Here is a 17,781-nt window from a genome sequence, read left to right as displayed (position 1 = left end):
TAATAATAATTATTATTATTAATATTATAGTATATCAGGACTAATTATATTTTAGCAAATTTTACAAGCAAGTGTGCTTTTGTTCTGAGTGTACTTTAAGTTTTTAATTTATACAGAGATTATTTGTTATGCTCAAGTTATTTAACAAAAAATAACTGTTTTAGCTGGGAAGATGTTTTTGAAGCACTTTATTTGATCAAATAATTTCATTTGATGAACTCTTTATGAATTAATGAAGAAAATAATCTTTTAAACATGGAATTCTGAAAAAAATCAATAGCAAGCAAAATTAGGAAAGAAAATATTTCATCTGGTCCTATTTTTTATGCCTTGCAAACTTAAACTTTTGTATTTTCTTTGAAGTAATAAAAGTTGTTGATGTATTGAATATCTAATTTTGCTCATTGAAACTTGTCATCAAAGTGGTTATTTGGTAAAAATTGTTTTATATGAGACACAAATATGTGTTCCTGAAGGGAGCGCCTCTCAGCCTGAATCCTGAAAGCTGAATTCTTTGTTGATCAACATTGAAATTTGAGGATGTTTTTGTCATACTGCAGACATTTGCACATTAAATACTGGGCTTGTATCATTTTACAACAAGGATTGGTACCTGAGATACAAATCCGTCCCTGCAATCTCTGGAAAAGTATTACATAAAATGCCTATTCAGTAACTACAAACTACTGTTATTGTTCCATCTGGTGCAGCGCTGAGAAAAGTAACATGTACGGCGTGACAACATAGCCTGTACACTTTAACAGAATAGTAAGGACATTATCACTAATAAAGATTAATCGGCAACAAATTGGTAAAATATTGTTTTATGTCAATATTGTAATGTTACATTATCTTTCCTATTTCAGTTTTTTTTGCCATTTCATCACTGTTATGTGACCGTGCTGGCTGTTTCCAGAGCGCACGCACAGACTGTAGTGGGATTTTTTGACTTTCCTTCTGGAATTGGATTAAATGTAATGAAATATTTATAGTAGGTCCACTGGTGAAACTGAAATTATCCATCATTTTAAATGGCAACAATGAGAACAAGACTACTCCTAAAGCTTAATAGGATGTAAAATGCTAAAGTGGTGTTTGAGCAATTAGAGGATCTCATTTAATAAACTGTGGATTTTCCTCTCTCACAATTATTCCTGTATTTTGTGTTGTGTCTGTTTTTAAGGGTTCAAGCCTGAAGGGCTAGAAACCTTATTGTTTTTGGAAGTATTTTTATGAATATTATTATTTTTCTGCCCTAAAACTGATCATGCAGACCAAACCGTAAGGCCTAGAGACTTGAAACTTTGGGGAAAGGTAGTACCCCTCGAGTCTACGACGGTGCAAAGTCTCACCCGATCGACCTCACGGTGGTGCTACAGTGACCTAAACAAAGAAAATGCACTTTTTGGGTGAACCATAAGATAGAAACAAAATTCCTCTGATTCCTTGCGTCATGGAGAATCTTTTAAGATCTGTATGTTTTTGGCTCCACCCCTTTATTGTCCCACTATTTTAGATTGTTTGAAAGAAATTCGTTGTGGGCTGGTCCATTTTACTAAATAGTTATAACTTTTGAACGGATTGAGATAATATCATCAAATTTGGTGCACATGTGGATGGGCTCATTTTGAGGAATCACTAACTATGGAACCGCTGGTCCGATAAAATTTCTCATGCAGTGTTTTTGTCCAAGGTGCCATCAAGGTCTTTGAGGACAGTTGCATATCTTTAAAAACATGGCCGCCATCGACCTATCAGCAGCTTTTATATAGGGTTAAATAAGGCCGATCAGAACTAAACTTGGTAGGCCTATTTGTTTCTTTGCCCAAGAGGTTTGTGCAAAATTGGAAAACAACTGGCCACCGGGTGGCGTTATCACATTTTACATGCGTGTAAATCATTGTATATACTTACCGCTGTGTTTCACAAAGAAACATTCATGCCATATTGTAGATCTCCTCATTCTGAACAAGTTTGCCTTAAGTACCATTGGTGTGAAACAAAACGTTCAATAAATACTTTTGATTATTTTAAAAGATTACCTTTTCAATCTAGTCCTAGGTTGTTCGCCCAATCGGAACCAAAACAGTGGAGAAAGATTCTCCGGAGTCCTAAAATGAAAAGTTATCAAAGGATAATCGAAGAAAGATTTATCGTCAAACGGTATGCCAGAATGTTCATACTGGTCGTGGCCTTTTTAACTAAATGGATTATAACTATTGAAAAGAATCTGATATTGTCACCAAATTTGGTACACATGTGTATGGAGTCATTCTAAGGACACCCAAAAACATTTGTGCATCTCCACCTCTTGGTGAGACTAAAAAAGTTGAAATGGCTCTAATTATGGAACGGTTGGGCCAATAAACTTGAAATTTTGTGTGCAATGTCTCTGTCTAAGGTGCCATCAAGGTCTATGAGTACAGTCGATTAAGTTGAGAAACATGGCCGCCATCAACAAAAACATCTTTCAGCTGCTATTTGAACTAATCCTAGTCCGTTAACCCGATCTGAACCAAACAATTGCAGACTAACTCTCTGGAGTCCCAAAATGAAAAGTTATCGAATTAACTTATACATTTTTATTTATCATGAACCAGAACATTTGTACTGGGTATGGCCACTTTAACTAAAATGGTTATAACTCTTGAATTGAATGAGATATTTTCACAACATTTGAGACACTTCAGAGAAAACAAATACATACCTATGCCTCTTGGTGTTGCTATAACAGTCAGAAATTTGTTTTAGTTGCGTCCAGGCTATCCAATTAATACTAAATATCTGTTGCATGTGAACTTAAAGGACCTTAAATGCTTGAACCCAGCTAATCACTTCTTGCACTGAGAATTCTTTTTGTTTGACAGAAATGTAATAAGCAATGATCCTGCCCCACATTTAGGAAACACAGGAATTTGGATGGATGGATGGAAAGTAATGCCATGTAAGCACCAAACATTATTATCTTGGCAAAAATAGAGTAGTTTAAAAAGCAAGGTGCAGGGTTGATTCATTCAAATTCTTCCATGCAGCAGAAAGTCCCTTAGTGTGCCATGAATGTTAACACTTTATCAAAGAAAGATACAAACAAAACTTTGAAAGCAACCAAAGTTCAATCAGGTATTTGGCAATGTTAGTGTTAACAAAAAGTTTTTTTTCCTCTCACCATTTTTTTTGATTGGGTGGGCAAGACTCACGTTTGGGTGGGCTCAGCCCACCCCTGCCCATGCCTACATTCGGCCCTGCTCACGTGTAGGAGTCTGACTCTGTGTTTCCTCAACCGGATCACTCATGTGACATCAAACGGAAGCATGCAGGTCACAGTCAGGTTTATTGACTGGTCTAGTTGTTTGCTTGATGGGTGGAGAGAGCTGAACAGTGTGTGAGGATGGGTTTCTCCATTGTGTTTCCACCACCCTCTGAGTGGAAATCTCGAACAGATGCCGGATATTGTTAACGCTTTGTGGAAATCGCATAAAAGCATTGTGAATCAGTTGTAATCTAATGCTTTGTTTTTCCACCTGCCGTTACGTCTCGTGCATGGTCACATGTTCTAGCCTTTCAAAATATACTCCATTGACCATGAGCAAGTACGGACGTGTTCAACACTTACAACAACAGTAGAACTGTTTTGTGATATTTTTTAGTACAGTTAACTCCAGGCACATACAGACGACTCACAGAAAGATATAGCGGCAAGCGGACATCAAAACACATGTTCGTCTTTAGAGTTATCCTGCCTGTGGGTCTGTCCAATTCCCAAACACTTTGAGAGGCTAATGATATAGTTACAAGTAGCTTTTTACTTTATATTTTGAGCTCTTCTCATCTGGCAGTTGGTTACAATAGAGTTTGACATTAGCATGTTGCTAAGCTAACAACACACAAAAATACATGGCATGCACAAATATAGGCTACAGTGATACACTTTAAATTAGTTTGAACTATTTATATTGATGGCTCTCTTTATTTCAGTATCTGAAACGGGAGACTCGACTCACAGTTGATTGCAATAGAGTTTGACATTAGCATGTTGCTATGCTAACAAAGCATAAAAATGTTATATTGGATAAAATTGGATAATTGGATAAAATGGTAAATTTTTAATTAGTGCGAACAATTTTTATGGATTCTTTAACTGAACTCTTCTCATAACAAAAGGCTCCGTTCCAAAAACCTAGTAAGCTGCCATTCTGTCTACCACCTACATAAGTTGGTACCTTCTAAGGCAATGTCCTGAAATGGAACCTTATATTTGACTGAACTGGAATGCTATACATAGGCAGCAACTCGTAAAAATAGCACTCCTCACGCAAAGTGCAGTGAAGACTTGACTCACAACTGATTGCAATGTAGTTTGATGTTATCATGTTGCTAAGCTAATATTGCATCAAAATATATGGTACGCACAAATATTGACTAAAATGATACATTTTTAATTAGGTTTAACTGTTTTTATTGAGAGTTCTCAGTATTTCTGTATTCAGAAGTATACAAAACGGGAGAATACATTGCAATAGTTTGACGTTAGCATGTTGCTAAGCTGATGACAAGATACTAGAATGAGGATAAAAATACTTAAAACACCAACATATTGGCAAAAAAAAATTGTATATTCAATTAAGCTACTTTTTATCGATACTTTCAGTATTGTATGATATCAGGAATCAGTATTTTTCTTATTTGTCCCTCATCTTTATTTAACATTTTTTACTGTTTATTCTGGGAATATATTTGCTAAAGATACACACGGCAAGTCTGCAAAATTATTTTATAACTTCAACAAAATAATCACAAATATATTGCACAGCTGTTCTAATTTTTCTAATTTCTCTTGTTAAAACCATTTTCTCTGTGCATTTTCCCTCCTTGGCTCATAGTGATAATCATAAAGCAACCTGAAAGCAACAGATGTCAATTCAGGAAACTGTGACTGATGAGTGCATGAACCTCTCATCAATTTTATAATGACCTGGAAGCTTTTCTAAACAAGGGTTTGCACACACACATCTATAATATGCCTTCTGAATAGCATGCCTCGCATTTAATTTAGAATCTTGTATACAACATGATGGTAAAATGGCTAATTTCATGTGTTTCTTGTTCTGAAATACTTTGTGGAATGTGAGGTATGTCTCTTAAAAGCACATGCTCACTTCTTTCCTTACATTTACAGATATTCTACTACTGCTGTCTTGTACTTAGTCCTTTTGTTCCATTTGTGCACTGAACATGTCCCCAGGAACAAGCAATTTTCCACTAAAAAAGTTACATTGGTGTATTTATAGCCTAAACCCCCTGCCCCCCATCCAGGCCTATAGTATGAATCATTGATGTTCCCGTTTCTCTGCTTCGCTGTTGCTTTCAGCAGTCATGTTGGCAGGTGTACAAGCATGCGTGTCTGGATAAGTGGCGCTTTCTTTGCTTCCTTCACTCCGAGATGTGAAAGAAAGCCCTGAAAACAGAAAGAAAAGGAAAAGAGGTGTCACAAATTATTTGGGAATTTCAGGGTGTTTGTGTCAATGAAAAACTTTGTCTGCAAGCTGCTGGATGGAACACTCCCCCATTCATGTGTGCATACAGTTTAACTTGAGAGGTTGAGAATTTGATTCCCACGGCATGTCTACCATCGCTCCTAGTGACAACACAATGCTTAAGCTGGGTTCACACTGATGATTTTGCCATCTGAGACCTATCGTAAAACATTTCCTTCATCGTAGATAAAAATCATCCGTCTTTGTTCACTCGGTTTGACATGTTCACCGACAGCCGACACAGTGAATCTTAGCCTCCAACAAAGTTCTGGCCATGTCAGAAATTTTGCATTGCGGTCAGCGCTGTCAATTGAGACAGTTTGTATCAAAGTCTTGGGTGAAATATGTATCATACAGTCTGACAAGGAATGATCTTAGAGGACCGTAGAAATCTAACAGTGATGTTAACCAACCAGCTTTAGACTTGCATTAGGGTCCTCAGCTTTTTTGCCAAGTGTTTTTCGTGTTTTCTTTGAGACACATTTGACAATTCTGGCTGCTCTCACTCTCTCTGGTTCCCTTTTACAGGTGGCATTAACATGATCACAATCAGATAGCACTTGATCTCTATGCACACCAGAGGCAACGCGATAATGCGCTAAACGTATCTCAAACGAACTGCACTTTTACATTAAAAGTGAGGTTAATAATCGCCGTTAGCACATTCACGCCTTCACAATAGGCGGCGCTAATTGACAAGCAAATTTATCCCCGTGCGGAGGTGGCGCAAAGCACATTTCAGCTACCATGGAATCGCAATACAAAAGACAAGAAAGCGAGTTCTCTAGCGAGACGATTGTTAAAATAAAATGCATCTCTCTACATGCTGCTGCAGTGATGACAAGTGTGTTGTTGATTTGCTCAATGAGGAAAAATATAATTTGAGACACTTTAACAAATTATTTCAGTTCACCTGCTGTATGAAGGGGGCCTGCGTATCGTCAATGTGCGGCAACAATAAATAGTCAACACAAATTTCTATTGTGTTGCAATGTGCTGTCTAACTAAATGAAAACAAATTGTTGATTGGTGTGCTTCTTTTCAGTGAATGAGCCAAACTGATTGGTGTATCAGTCGAACACGGGAGATATCGGTCTGAATCATGTACTGAATCGGCAGGTTATTTTAACCAACTCAAGAATTGTTTTATGTTATAAGTACAGAGCCATGTGAAAAACAAATCCACTAAAAAAACTGAATTGCTAAGCAGACAGGGAAAAAGTATACATTCTAAACATGATACACATCATGTACACTGTATACTAAAGCAATATCTCACGAGCCACAGTGCTGTATGTCCAGCTGTCAGTACGGCTGTGATTCGGTTGTAGGCATGTTATACGGACAATATATATGATATATGGACAATATAGCATCGTTTTTATATGTGTTCAACAAATCAATTGAAATACTACATAAATAGTACAAATGATGCTTGTAAACAATAAACATGTAACAAAATATATTAAATGCAATATAACATACTTATTGATGGAATATATGGATTTGTTCATTTGTGAAAAGCTATAATGTGAACAATATGATGGAAAAACTAAGCAAATATAAATGGTAAAATTCATAATTTTTTTAATGTTCCACATTAGAAAGTCCAAAGTATAATAACCATCATTAGCTAGAAAATAATTTATTTCATTTGTAAGCAAAGTGGACTTTATAACTGAAATATACTCATATGAATCAATATCGGAATCGAATTGAATCGAGAGCTTGTGAATCAGAAACAAATCAGAAAATCTGTGTCAATACCCAACCCTACTCATAACACACACACAATATGGTCTGACACCACCTGCTGGTTTAAGGGTGCCTTCACACTACCACTTTTGGTCCGCACCTGGTTCTGAATGATGTCAAACTTCGGTTCGTTTGGGTGAACACTGTTTTCTGAACTCTGCTGTGCACCCGGGAACCACACCCAAGTCTGCTTTAAAAAGTGGTCTGGGATACAATTCACATTGATAACGGTATCAGACTGCAGTTCACACCAAAATAATATGATGTGAACATTAATATGATGGGATGGGGGGGGGGGGCTGTATGGATCTGGATCAGCCCTAGCAATCCAACCAAGTGTGAAAGTACCCTTAATCTTTAATGCACTGGAGTGATGCAAACAGTAAAGCTTCCCAGTGCTGATGGTGTGAGCTATCAGCACTCTTGGAACACCTCTTGTCCAATCATGTTTGAGGACCAGAACTAACTATTGTATAAATTACAATAAATATGTATAAAAAAAAGAAGATTATAAACAAGGTTTAAATGTGTTATTTGGGTGTATAGGGATAAATTGACTTTGTGTGACTGTTGGCACACAGCAGATGTGTTGAGCTCAGCATAGAGCCAGCTGCTCTCATCTCACCCACCACACACAAACACTGTTTGCCGGTTCTTATGCCTCCTAATCACACATTCACACACCTGCATGACTAACACTAAACTCACTCACAGTATTCAGCATTTAGCCTTATGATATTCTACTGAGTGCATTTTAATTATAGGGCTCAGGTTTGTTCAGGGCTTTGTTGTTAAGTAGTTTTCTCTGCATTTGGTTTTGGAAAGGTGTCAGCCTGCCTCAATTTCATTGGCTTGAATGTGCTCAGAACGGTTGTGAATGTTGTTTTCTCTGGAGTAATTGGCAGCTTTCAGGAGTTTTGGCTGGTTTGTAGACTGAGGCATCGTTATGTGTTTGACACTTTCTCCTGTACCTTGTATGTATGGTGTGAAATCTCACATAGCTGACGTGCACCTATAGTCTTGTAAAAAATATTTCTATAGGGGATTTTGTTTGCTGGCCATCAATTTAGTTCAGCACTCATTTTCTGACTCAGAATCAACAAAGCTTTACCGGCATGACTAAAGAATTACCTCACGTATTTCTAATGCATTCTAGAGTTTGCATAGTATTGAAATATATCGGTGAGCACATATTCATGTTTTTTTTTTTTTTTTTCTACTTGAATTCTCAACCCCATTTTTTGTGTGTGCAAACATGTTTGGTTTTACAAAATATCAAATAAGGCCCCTTGTGGATAAATTGTGTCTATTTGTTACTGGATGTATTTCAGTGTTGGATGTTTTGAAGTCAAACAATGTCACACAATTGTATTTTCATGATCAGTCATTAGTGTCAGTTAAGAGAACCCAATATAATAGTTATCTGTCAATGTTTCTAGGTTTTTAAATTGTTAGTATCAGTCTAGTTGGGTAATGCCAGGTTTTTTTTTTTTTTTTTTTCAACATTCAAACCATTTTGAGCAAAAAAAGTTGAAGGATGAAGTGCGTAATTTATGTGACTCCAGTAAATATTCTCTTATTTCCAAGTATCTAATAGAAAATGGTTACTTTAAACCATTTATGCAAATTGGAAAATGTGGATTTAGACTGAATGGTTTGAAGCACGAGTGTATTGCTGGATGTCGATACCTATTTGATTCCAATTATAAGCTCACGATTCAACTCTATACTGAATTTGGTACAATTTAAATTTTGATTCAGATTCATTTGGGTTTATTTCAGTTCTAATGTTTGTTTCGATTTTAGATTAAATAAATGTAAAACATTTTGCATGCGCACAGAACATTTTGTAGAGGTGTAAATCGATTTGCAAGGGTCAGAAAATTAGCAGTATTTTAACGCTTTGCATAAGTGTAAATCAGGTGTTGTGAATCTGTAACTTCATAACACAAAATACATTTTATCTGTATTCTTCGGACTTCAGTCTTACACTTTTGTTCCTTTTTTCCACCTTAATTTGGCTAAGAATATTGCAAATCTGAAAGCAGCGGAAAGTAGGATGCGGGAACTGGAGTAACAAACAACAACATTTTAATCATACAGAACATCTAACTGAAAAAACAGCAACATAAACACAGAGCAGCCACGTGTGTCTCTCTCTCTCTCATCTCTGGCATCCCTGGCTCTTCCCTTTTCTCCCTCCCACTGATTAGGCAACTCAGCGCCGGTCGTGTACCCTCATGGCCTGGTCATGACCTCCTCCTCTTTGTCAAAATCCTCCTCCGCCTGATTCAGGCCGGGGCGCCATCCGGACTAGCTTACTCCCCATCTCCATCTCTGGATGGGAGACGCTGCCCTTTCCTGGCCATTCCGGCACCCTATGGTCCACCCCGCCTCCTCAGAATCTCAGAGGGGGCGGGAGAAAGAGCAAGCGGGAGAGACAGAGAGAGCGAGAGAAAAGAAACTCTCACACACCCAGACCTCAGCCGCTTCTTAACCCCCTGGCGGACGACAGCCACTCCTTCATTCCCTGGCGGACGGCAGCAGTTCCTCCGCCTCCCAGTGGATGGCAGCGAGTCCTCCGTCCCTTGACGGACGGCTACTCTGCTTCCTGGCGGACGGCAGCGGCTCCTCTTCTTCCTGGTGGACGTCAGAGGCGAGTTCTCCTGGACAGCTTGCCCTTCCTCCTTTCCAGGGTTTCGGCATCAGTGTTACAGTTTGGGAAAGGAGGATGTGGGAACCGGAGTAACGAACAACAAAACTTTAATCAAACAGAAGATCAAACTGATAACACCGCAACGTAAACACACACACATAGTATCTGTCTCTCTTCTCTCTGGCGTCCCCGGCTCTTGCCTTATCTCCCTCCCGCTGATTAGGCAACTCAGTGCCAGGTGTGTATCCTCACGGCCCGGCCACGCCCTCCTCCTCGCCTATATATGGTCACTATGTCATATATTTGTAAACATCCATCCATCCATCTGTCCATTCACCAAAATATTTATATCAATAAATAACCTCAACTCTACACACAGAATATATGAATCCCCCTTTCACTTGCAAAACTGTGAAAAGCTGGGCCACAACAAATGATTTACACTTATGCAAAGCATAAAATACTGCAAATAATTTTGTAATAAAAAATAATTGCAACCTTTACCAAACGTTCTGTGACATTCAAAATGGTTTTATGCTTGCAATTTGATTTACGCTTTCACAAATGTTACTCTGCGTATGCAAATTTTTCTATCACGCTTTCAACATCATTTAACTTAACGCTTTTACCAATCTTATTCTGCGCATGCATATTTTTTTGGCACAAATGTATTTGTTTTTAAATGTATACTCCTGTTCATGTTGCAGGATCCTCCAGCAGCAGAATGAAGACCTTCGTCGCCGTCTATCCCAGACCACTCATAACATGGAAGCGATGGAGACAGAGTTTGAAACCAGTCGACATTACATGCAGGCAGAGTTGGGTCGCACCAGAGACGACCTGGAGAAAATGAGGGACAAATTCAGAAGGTAAGCTGAGCACGCATACTAATTGGTCACTGGTAAAGCATCTGGTAGTTATGGTTTCTACCAGTAGAGACTGACTGTTAATCATGTTAACCAGTCAAACCTGCGCACACCAGATCATGTTATCACTGCAATCTTGCTGGAACACTCACTTCCTCTTGGTTGCTGCATTTAAAAAATAATATATATATATATATATTTTCTCCCCAATTTGGAATGCCCAATTCCTAATGTACTCTCTATGTCCTCGTGGTGGCGTAGTGACTCGCCTCAATCCAGTTGGCGTAGGATGAATCTCAGTTGCCTCTGTGTCTGAAACCATCAATCTGCGCATCTTATTACGTGACTTTTTGAGCGCGTTACCACATAGACTTGGCGCGTGTGGAGGCCCACGCTATTCTCCGTGGCATCCACGCACAACTCACCACGTGGCCCACAGAGAGTGAGGACCACACATTATAGCAACCATGAGGATGTTGCCCTGTGTGACTATACCTTACCTAGCAACCGGGCCAATTTGTTTGCTTAGGAGACCTGGCTGGAGTCACTCAACACTTGCAACTCCAGGGGTGGTAGCCAGACCCAGGTTGCCGCCTTTTTTAATGAGTACAATCAAAGCAAGCAAATGTATGAGCGCTGTTAGTGGTATGAAGTTGGCAGCCATCACTTAATCCCACTGACCGGTGATGGCATGTTGAGTTGCAGGACCCTGGCTGAGGTCAGGCAGACCCAGTCCACAGGAAGTCAAGGGGACTGGGGACTTCTAAGTCGCCTAGACATTCAGCTCATATAGAAAGACGTCTCTATCTAAAAGACATCTTTTCTCATTTAGCGTTTCATCATTTTAAGTGAGATTTAGATGGGTGGCACAATTCTCGCCTCATTCAATGGAAATTGTAAGGATCTTAATGATTATGATTCAGATTCCACTGAATGATTCCAGTTCTTTAACAATTAAATTCAAGATTTTTTAGTACTTTTGAGGAAGCAGCGCAGCTGTCATTTAAAGAGATACTCTCTGTTTGGGAGGCCAAGGGCCTTTTTAAAAAATGGAACGGTTTCTGAGTAAGAACCTTCTTCTAGTCCTTGCATATGTTGTCACTAAAGATTATTTGGTCTGGATTCTGTGCTTTGCACATCCAGTAGACCATTACAATGTTCCTTTGAACCTTTTTTCATTTTAATTTCAACAAACATAAATGGAAGTTGTCAGTCGCGACTTGCTAATTAGAGTTAATTAAAGAAGAGTTCATTAAATTGTCTCAACGGATGTTGCTCTACTGTGCTGTAAAACAAATAAAAATAAATTGTGCCTAACAGCTTAGTTTTTAAGGAAATAAATAAAATATTTTTTACAGGCAATTAAGCACCTCTGTTGTTTGACAAATGACTCGCGTTTTTGCAGACTAATTAAGGGTTTGGTTTGAGACCCTTAAGTGGCTGTTATGTGTTACTTTAATTACCAGTATTGGAGGAGAACAGCAAACTGGCAGACCTTTGGGGTGAGGTTGTGCCTGATTTTAATGAGCACAAGTTTGCTTCGAGACGGTGCTGCTTGTGTAAGGATTTAGTTGCACAGTAATTATCAGTTCATCTCTGTTTAACGGCTAACCGTAGCCTCTGCTACATAGTCAGGAAGTTTGTTGTGCGAACAAAGCCAAACATGGTTTCTACGACCATGAATCAACACTGTGTTGATTCAAGGTCTTATAACTTCAGATGCACCATTAACTGTTTGTTTTATGTGAAATTCAGACATAGTATCCTAAACAAGTGCAGTGTGATAAAGAAGCATGCAATAAAACACAATCACAACCCATTTTGTTTCTGCAATATAACAGAATTCTGAGTGAAGCAGGGTATTCAGTGAGGGAAAAAATATTATATTTATCTGGAATTGATTGGATTTTGCGAAGTTGCTGTTCCATACCAGAATGGAGCGTGACCTGGAAGTCAGATTGCAATTGATAGTGGAAGCCTATCGATTAAGTCAATTTAGTTGCAAGATATATTTTGTTGAGAGAAGCTTCCAAATAAAGATAATTTAATCTATATTAATGAAAATAATGTCAAAGGTAGATTTCAGGGCTTTTCTCACAGGATGCATTCTTGCGTCTGTCTGTTTATGTTGGTCCATATACACGAGTCAAACAGACACTTTGAGCGTCTTGCTGTGGTTTTGTCATGTTTAACTGGTGTTTAGCATCTTTCACATATGCTGTGTCAAGTTAAATGCAGTCTTCTAAAGGCCCCGGTATACTCACGGCGAAGTGCTTATTTGTTCAGAGCAAAAAAGAAGTTTGAAACATCCGAGCAAAGAACTACTGTTTGCGAAAATTCAGACAATGGCCACGCTGCTGTGGGAGGCATTTAGAAGAGCATTTAAATATGAGGACAAACAAGACTACATGGGAAACATCAACTAATATGACATTTAAATGTGCTTTCTATGAGAATAAATCACACAAGATCAGAAAAGAAGCTGTTTGAACTACTCAATGGTGATTTAAAGTAATATGTATGCCGTAGATAATGTGTCATTTGTCAGTAATATGCACCGATTCCATTCTGTTATTGTAACTTATGATGCCACTGATACTACTGCAAAGATGGGTGTATAAAAGAGTGTTAATGCTATAATAAAGACAAAAGAATGATAAGAGAGGCATACCCCTTACTTTGGGTTGAATTGCTTATGGCTTTCCCTGCAGACGGCACATGAGTAAAGCAGCTTATCAAATAACAGAGTGAATGGGCACTTAAGAGTATTTGTAGACCAATTAAACAAAAAAATAGCATGACACGGTCTTGGAAAATGTCACTGTTTGCTTATAACTGCACGTCGGTGTGTTCATGTTGACTGATCTTGACTGGACAATGCAACTGAAAAATGGTCGTCAAATTAAGGTGGAGCTCTAGGTCACATCTAACGATGAAGTGGACCAATGGCAGTAAGAAGGTGTTTAGCAGCCGGTACGAAGTTTACCTTAAGGTTCACCTTGTTGAGCTGTTACAAACCACGATGTCACACTCGTTTGTTCTTTGATTTCGTATGAAGTATACCTGGGCCTTAACTCATTTAGTGTTCTTCCTCTCGGTAAGACTGGTTTGTTGACCGTACAGCTGGAGTTGCACTGACTGCCCCCTGCTGACTGCGACTCGCCATAATATGACGGTGGTACTTCAAGCTTGAATTGCTCCATTGCTAAGAAAAAACCAAAACACATTATTTTTATGCCCTAAATGAACATGTTAAATCGAAACCCTTAATTATTATATTAATATTAACCATTACGTTAACGTAGCCAACATTTATTTTGTCCTGTCCATCTGTGATGAGCAAAAGACATTTAGTTGGTCCTGTGGTTTGTAATTATGTTGCATTGTTCTGGGTGGCTCCTCTCACAGCAAAATCTCATTGGTCCAAAATCCCACTGCATTTTGAACATTGAATATGTTTTGATTGGGTGTACGTGATTTTGTCTTGTCGCACAGCATTTTGGCTTTTGTTTTGGACAGAAGCATTACTTGTCAGTGCAAAACTTTGCACATGGTTCAGTCACATTTTTATACATTTTCATTTTCAGCAGATTGGTAGGCCATTTGGCTGCATTCATGCCACTTTATCTCAAATCAGGAAGCATCTCCATCTTATACAATTTAAATTTTTAGCTAGATTAAATCAACCAGCATTCCTCCCATTATAAATGAGTTCTGCTTCCATTTGCTGCTCTGTTTACCCTCTTGCCACATTCCAAACCTGCATGCCAGCTGTTTGTAGATAAAGCCTCATTGTGTTTTAATTAGTTAGTGATTCTGTAGCGTGCCATGTGCTAGTGTTTAAATGTGATTTTTAGCAGGTGGATGGGGCTCTAGGAATCTTCGGAAGCATTATCGAAAGAGCCCTAATTATTGTTATAGCTATTGGTTGGTTGGTTTGTTTGTTTGTTTACTTATTTACTCATTCATTTTTATCTGTTTCCAGTTTATTGGCAGTCGGTGTGCATTCAACTCCCCTCTCTGAGAAGTTGTTTTATTTTGCTTCTGCTTTTCAGGCTGTTCAATTGGTCTTTCCCATCCCCTGTATTTCACAGTAACCATCAAGCTGCAGTAATTATTGCACACATTTTACTGCACCAGCTGTCTTCAGCTATGAACTGCAGCAAGAATGAGTTTATGAGCCAAGGCTCAACGCAAAACAGCATAGCTTGCTAAAATGAATTGATTAAATACTAATTGTTATGATGCGAGACAGTGAAAGTCCCTTATGATCTGATCTGCCAGGCAGTCAAACAGTATTGATCAGTAACAGCACCGAGGGATTGAGATGGAAGTTTCCATCATACACTGAAAGGCAGAACTGATAATGTGTCATGCATGCCAGATGCTTTTTGTAAGCATTAATTTTGTGTTTGTATTGTATTTTGTGAAGATAAAGTGTCTCCAAAAAGTATTTGGACACTTAAGCCACACTTAAAAATGTATGAATGTTTTAAAAGAAGCACATTTGTTCAAGCAAAACGTTTAAAAGAAGAGAAGTTGTAATAAAAACTGCCCATATACTTTTTGGGGCTATTGTATATGAATAAAAGGTGTACGTTTTCTTAGTAATTTTGTGGAAGTGAATATCAACTAAGTTTGTAAAGCGATTTCATATTTATACTTATTCTTACTGCATACTTCGGTCACATTTAAACCCAAACAGTAATAACAAATCAGAAATAAATTGTATATAATTCTCAAATAATTCAATTGTATTTCCTGTTCACAATAATTGTATTTAGCAGGTCGGTCTTTGTCTTCGGTCCTATAATAGGATTTAGTTTTTCTGTGAGGCATGTCAGAGTTGCATATACAACAAAAGGTGCATTTTCACAGACGTTTGATTGCAGGAAACAATAAATCATGTTTTCAAAAGTTGATTATTGATTCGCCTGCACACTGATAGAAAACGAGATATGTGCTGATCGTCATAACGACGTCTTTCATGCTCATACTGCATATTTTATTACGCTGATCTATGGGTCATTGACACATAGGGTTGTGCGAGGTGCTATAATTAAAAAACCTGTGAAAAATCTTCTTTCAAAGACGTGTCAAGTTCGTAGACATTTTACCTTTGTGTCCATGTTGGTTTTTACAATAAATAAAATAAATAATAATAATAAAAAAAACCATTTATAACGTTTTCTACAATAAAACCTAATGAATTTAAAAATGTAACAATCAAGAAAAAGGTATTAAAATATTTTCCTTGCACCTTGAATACATGCGAGTACTTAATCCTTAATTTCAAAAATCAAGAACGTCAAGAATATCAAATCGTTTTTTCAGGGTTTTACCAAATGAGCAAATTTACCAAAAAAATGTGCCTTTTCATAAAAATATTAATCTTAAATGATATATATATATATTATACTTAAAGAAGAGTATTGAGGGTCTGGACGAGGCTTCTCTTTTTTGTGATGTTGGTTACACCACGTGACTGATTTGGTGGACAAAAATATATAAGATATTAAAAACCTTTTAAAGCAAGATTGTTTCACTACTTCTGTTTTTTTGTTTTTTAAGAAAGAATTATAAAAGATGATTCTACACTACTAATGCCATTTTTTTTATTATTTATTTATTTAGTTTCCGAATGGTTACACCACATGACATTTTTGACTTTTTAATTGAAAACATGTTCATCATAGAAGAGGTTTACTTAAGTGTGTGTGTGTGTGTGTGTGTGTGTGTGTGTGTGTGTGTGTGTGTGTGTGTGTGTGTGTGTGTGTGTGTGTGTGTGTGTGTGTGTGAGAGAGATCTGGACAAAAATACATTTGCCTCACGTCATTTCGCCAATAATAAAGAATGCTAAGTGTGCTGAGTAGAAACTTGTGGATTCAGCACTTTTTCAGCTGCACCTGTGTCTTGGGGAGTCCTTTCTGCTTGTCTGCATTTGCCGTCTTGACAAAGCTTTCCACTTTTTTGAAAGTGGCACTGGTATCACTTCCTAGTTGTCGCCCAAGTGCCTAGTTTTTTTCATAGTTCATTGCCATTAATTGTTGGAAAGGTGAAATGTGAGTTTAAGAGGCGGGTACTATTACCAACCCAAATAAATATGATCATACTACTCAAACAACATTCATCACTGCCCTGTCAAGTCAGAAACATGGTGTGTCGTTGAAACTGTCCTGTCAGGTCAGAAATGTATTATCTTGTTGAATCCGTGAACTCAATGACTCTTGTACTGTGTACAGTATTCACTCAAAATTCCAGAGCACCTTTTAAAAGTTCACAAAAGAAAATTGTTAGAAGATTTAAACATCAAATTTACAGTCTTTGTTCAGAAAGTCTTACTTTATAATGATCCATTTTCAACTTTGTTAGATAGAAGCTGTTTAGAACATGTTTATGTATGTGTGATGTTAAACGATATATATATTTAGGTTGAATATTATATGCAAGATATCTTAACACTGTCTTGTAGAAGCTTTAAGGGTTGGTAAACTCTGAACCCAGTAACAAAATAATTGCCTTTTCCTTTTATTTGCAGTATGTTTCCGGCAAAATAAAATCCATCACACATTTTGTTCAAAGGACTTGCAGATAGAGGAGAAATGTAATGACTTATCCTGATGAAAATGTCTGTTTCTTAAGTGGCTCTTCTGGCTTCTTCTGTAATCTGCATTGGCATTCTGACCATTTGAATATTTCATGTCTTTGCTTTAACATCAGACAGTCCCTAACACAACTCTCTGGTTGAAATATGAGGTCTTATTACTGCAATAACATGTGAATATTCTCCTCCGGTTGGCATGAATACCCCTTCTGCTCAAAGCAAGCCAGTACACATCAGAGAGCTGTAACATTATCTTGCATGTGATCCGATAAAATGCAAAAACATTTCCCAGCACATCAGGGAAATGTTGTTCTGTTGTAGTGCATTGTTTAGCATCAATGTTTTTAAGCCTTGCCAACTGGTTTT

At 37.7% G+C, this 17,781-nt stretch overlaps 1 protein-coding gene across 2 annotated transcripts in view; it reads left to right on the top strand.

Moving 5' to 3' along the window:
* The window catches only part of tjap1 (tight junction associated protein 1 (peripheral)), a 118,802-nt gene that overhangs the window by 76,584 nt on the left and 24,437 nt on the right, over positions 1–17,781 (top strand). For both annotated transcript variants that reach the window (XM_052151076.1, XM_052151075.1), the window contains exon 7: positions 10,653–10,814. In XM_052151076.1, the coding sequence (XP_052007036.1) occupies positions 10,653–10,814 (162 nt within the window). The remainder of the gene's footprint in view (positions 1–10,652; positions 10,815–17,781) is intronic.

This window comes from Xyrauchen texanus, chromosome 20, assembly GCF_025860055.1.
Source record: "Xyrauchen texanus isolate HMW12.3.18 chromosome 20, RBS_HiC_50CHRs, whole genome shotgun sequence".
In the NCBI taxonomy this organism is placed as follows: Eukaryota; Metazoa; Chordata; class Actinopteri; order Cypriniformes; family Catostomidae; genus Xyrauchen; species Xyrauchen texanus.
This window is presented reverse-complemented; position numbering and strand designations above follow the sequence as displayed.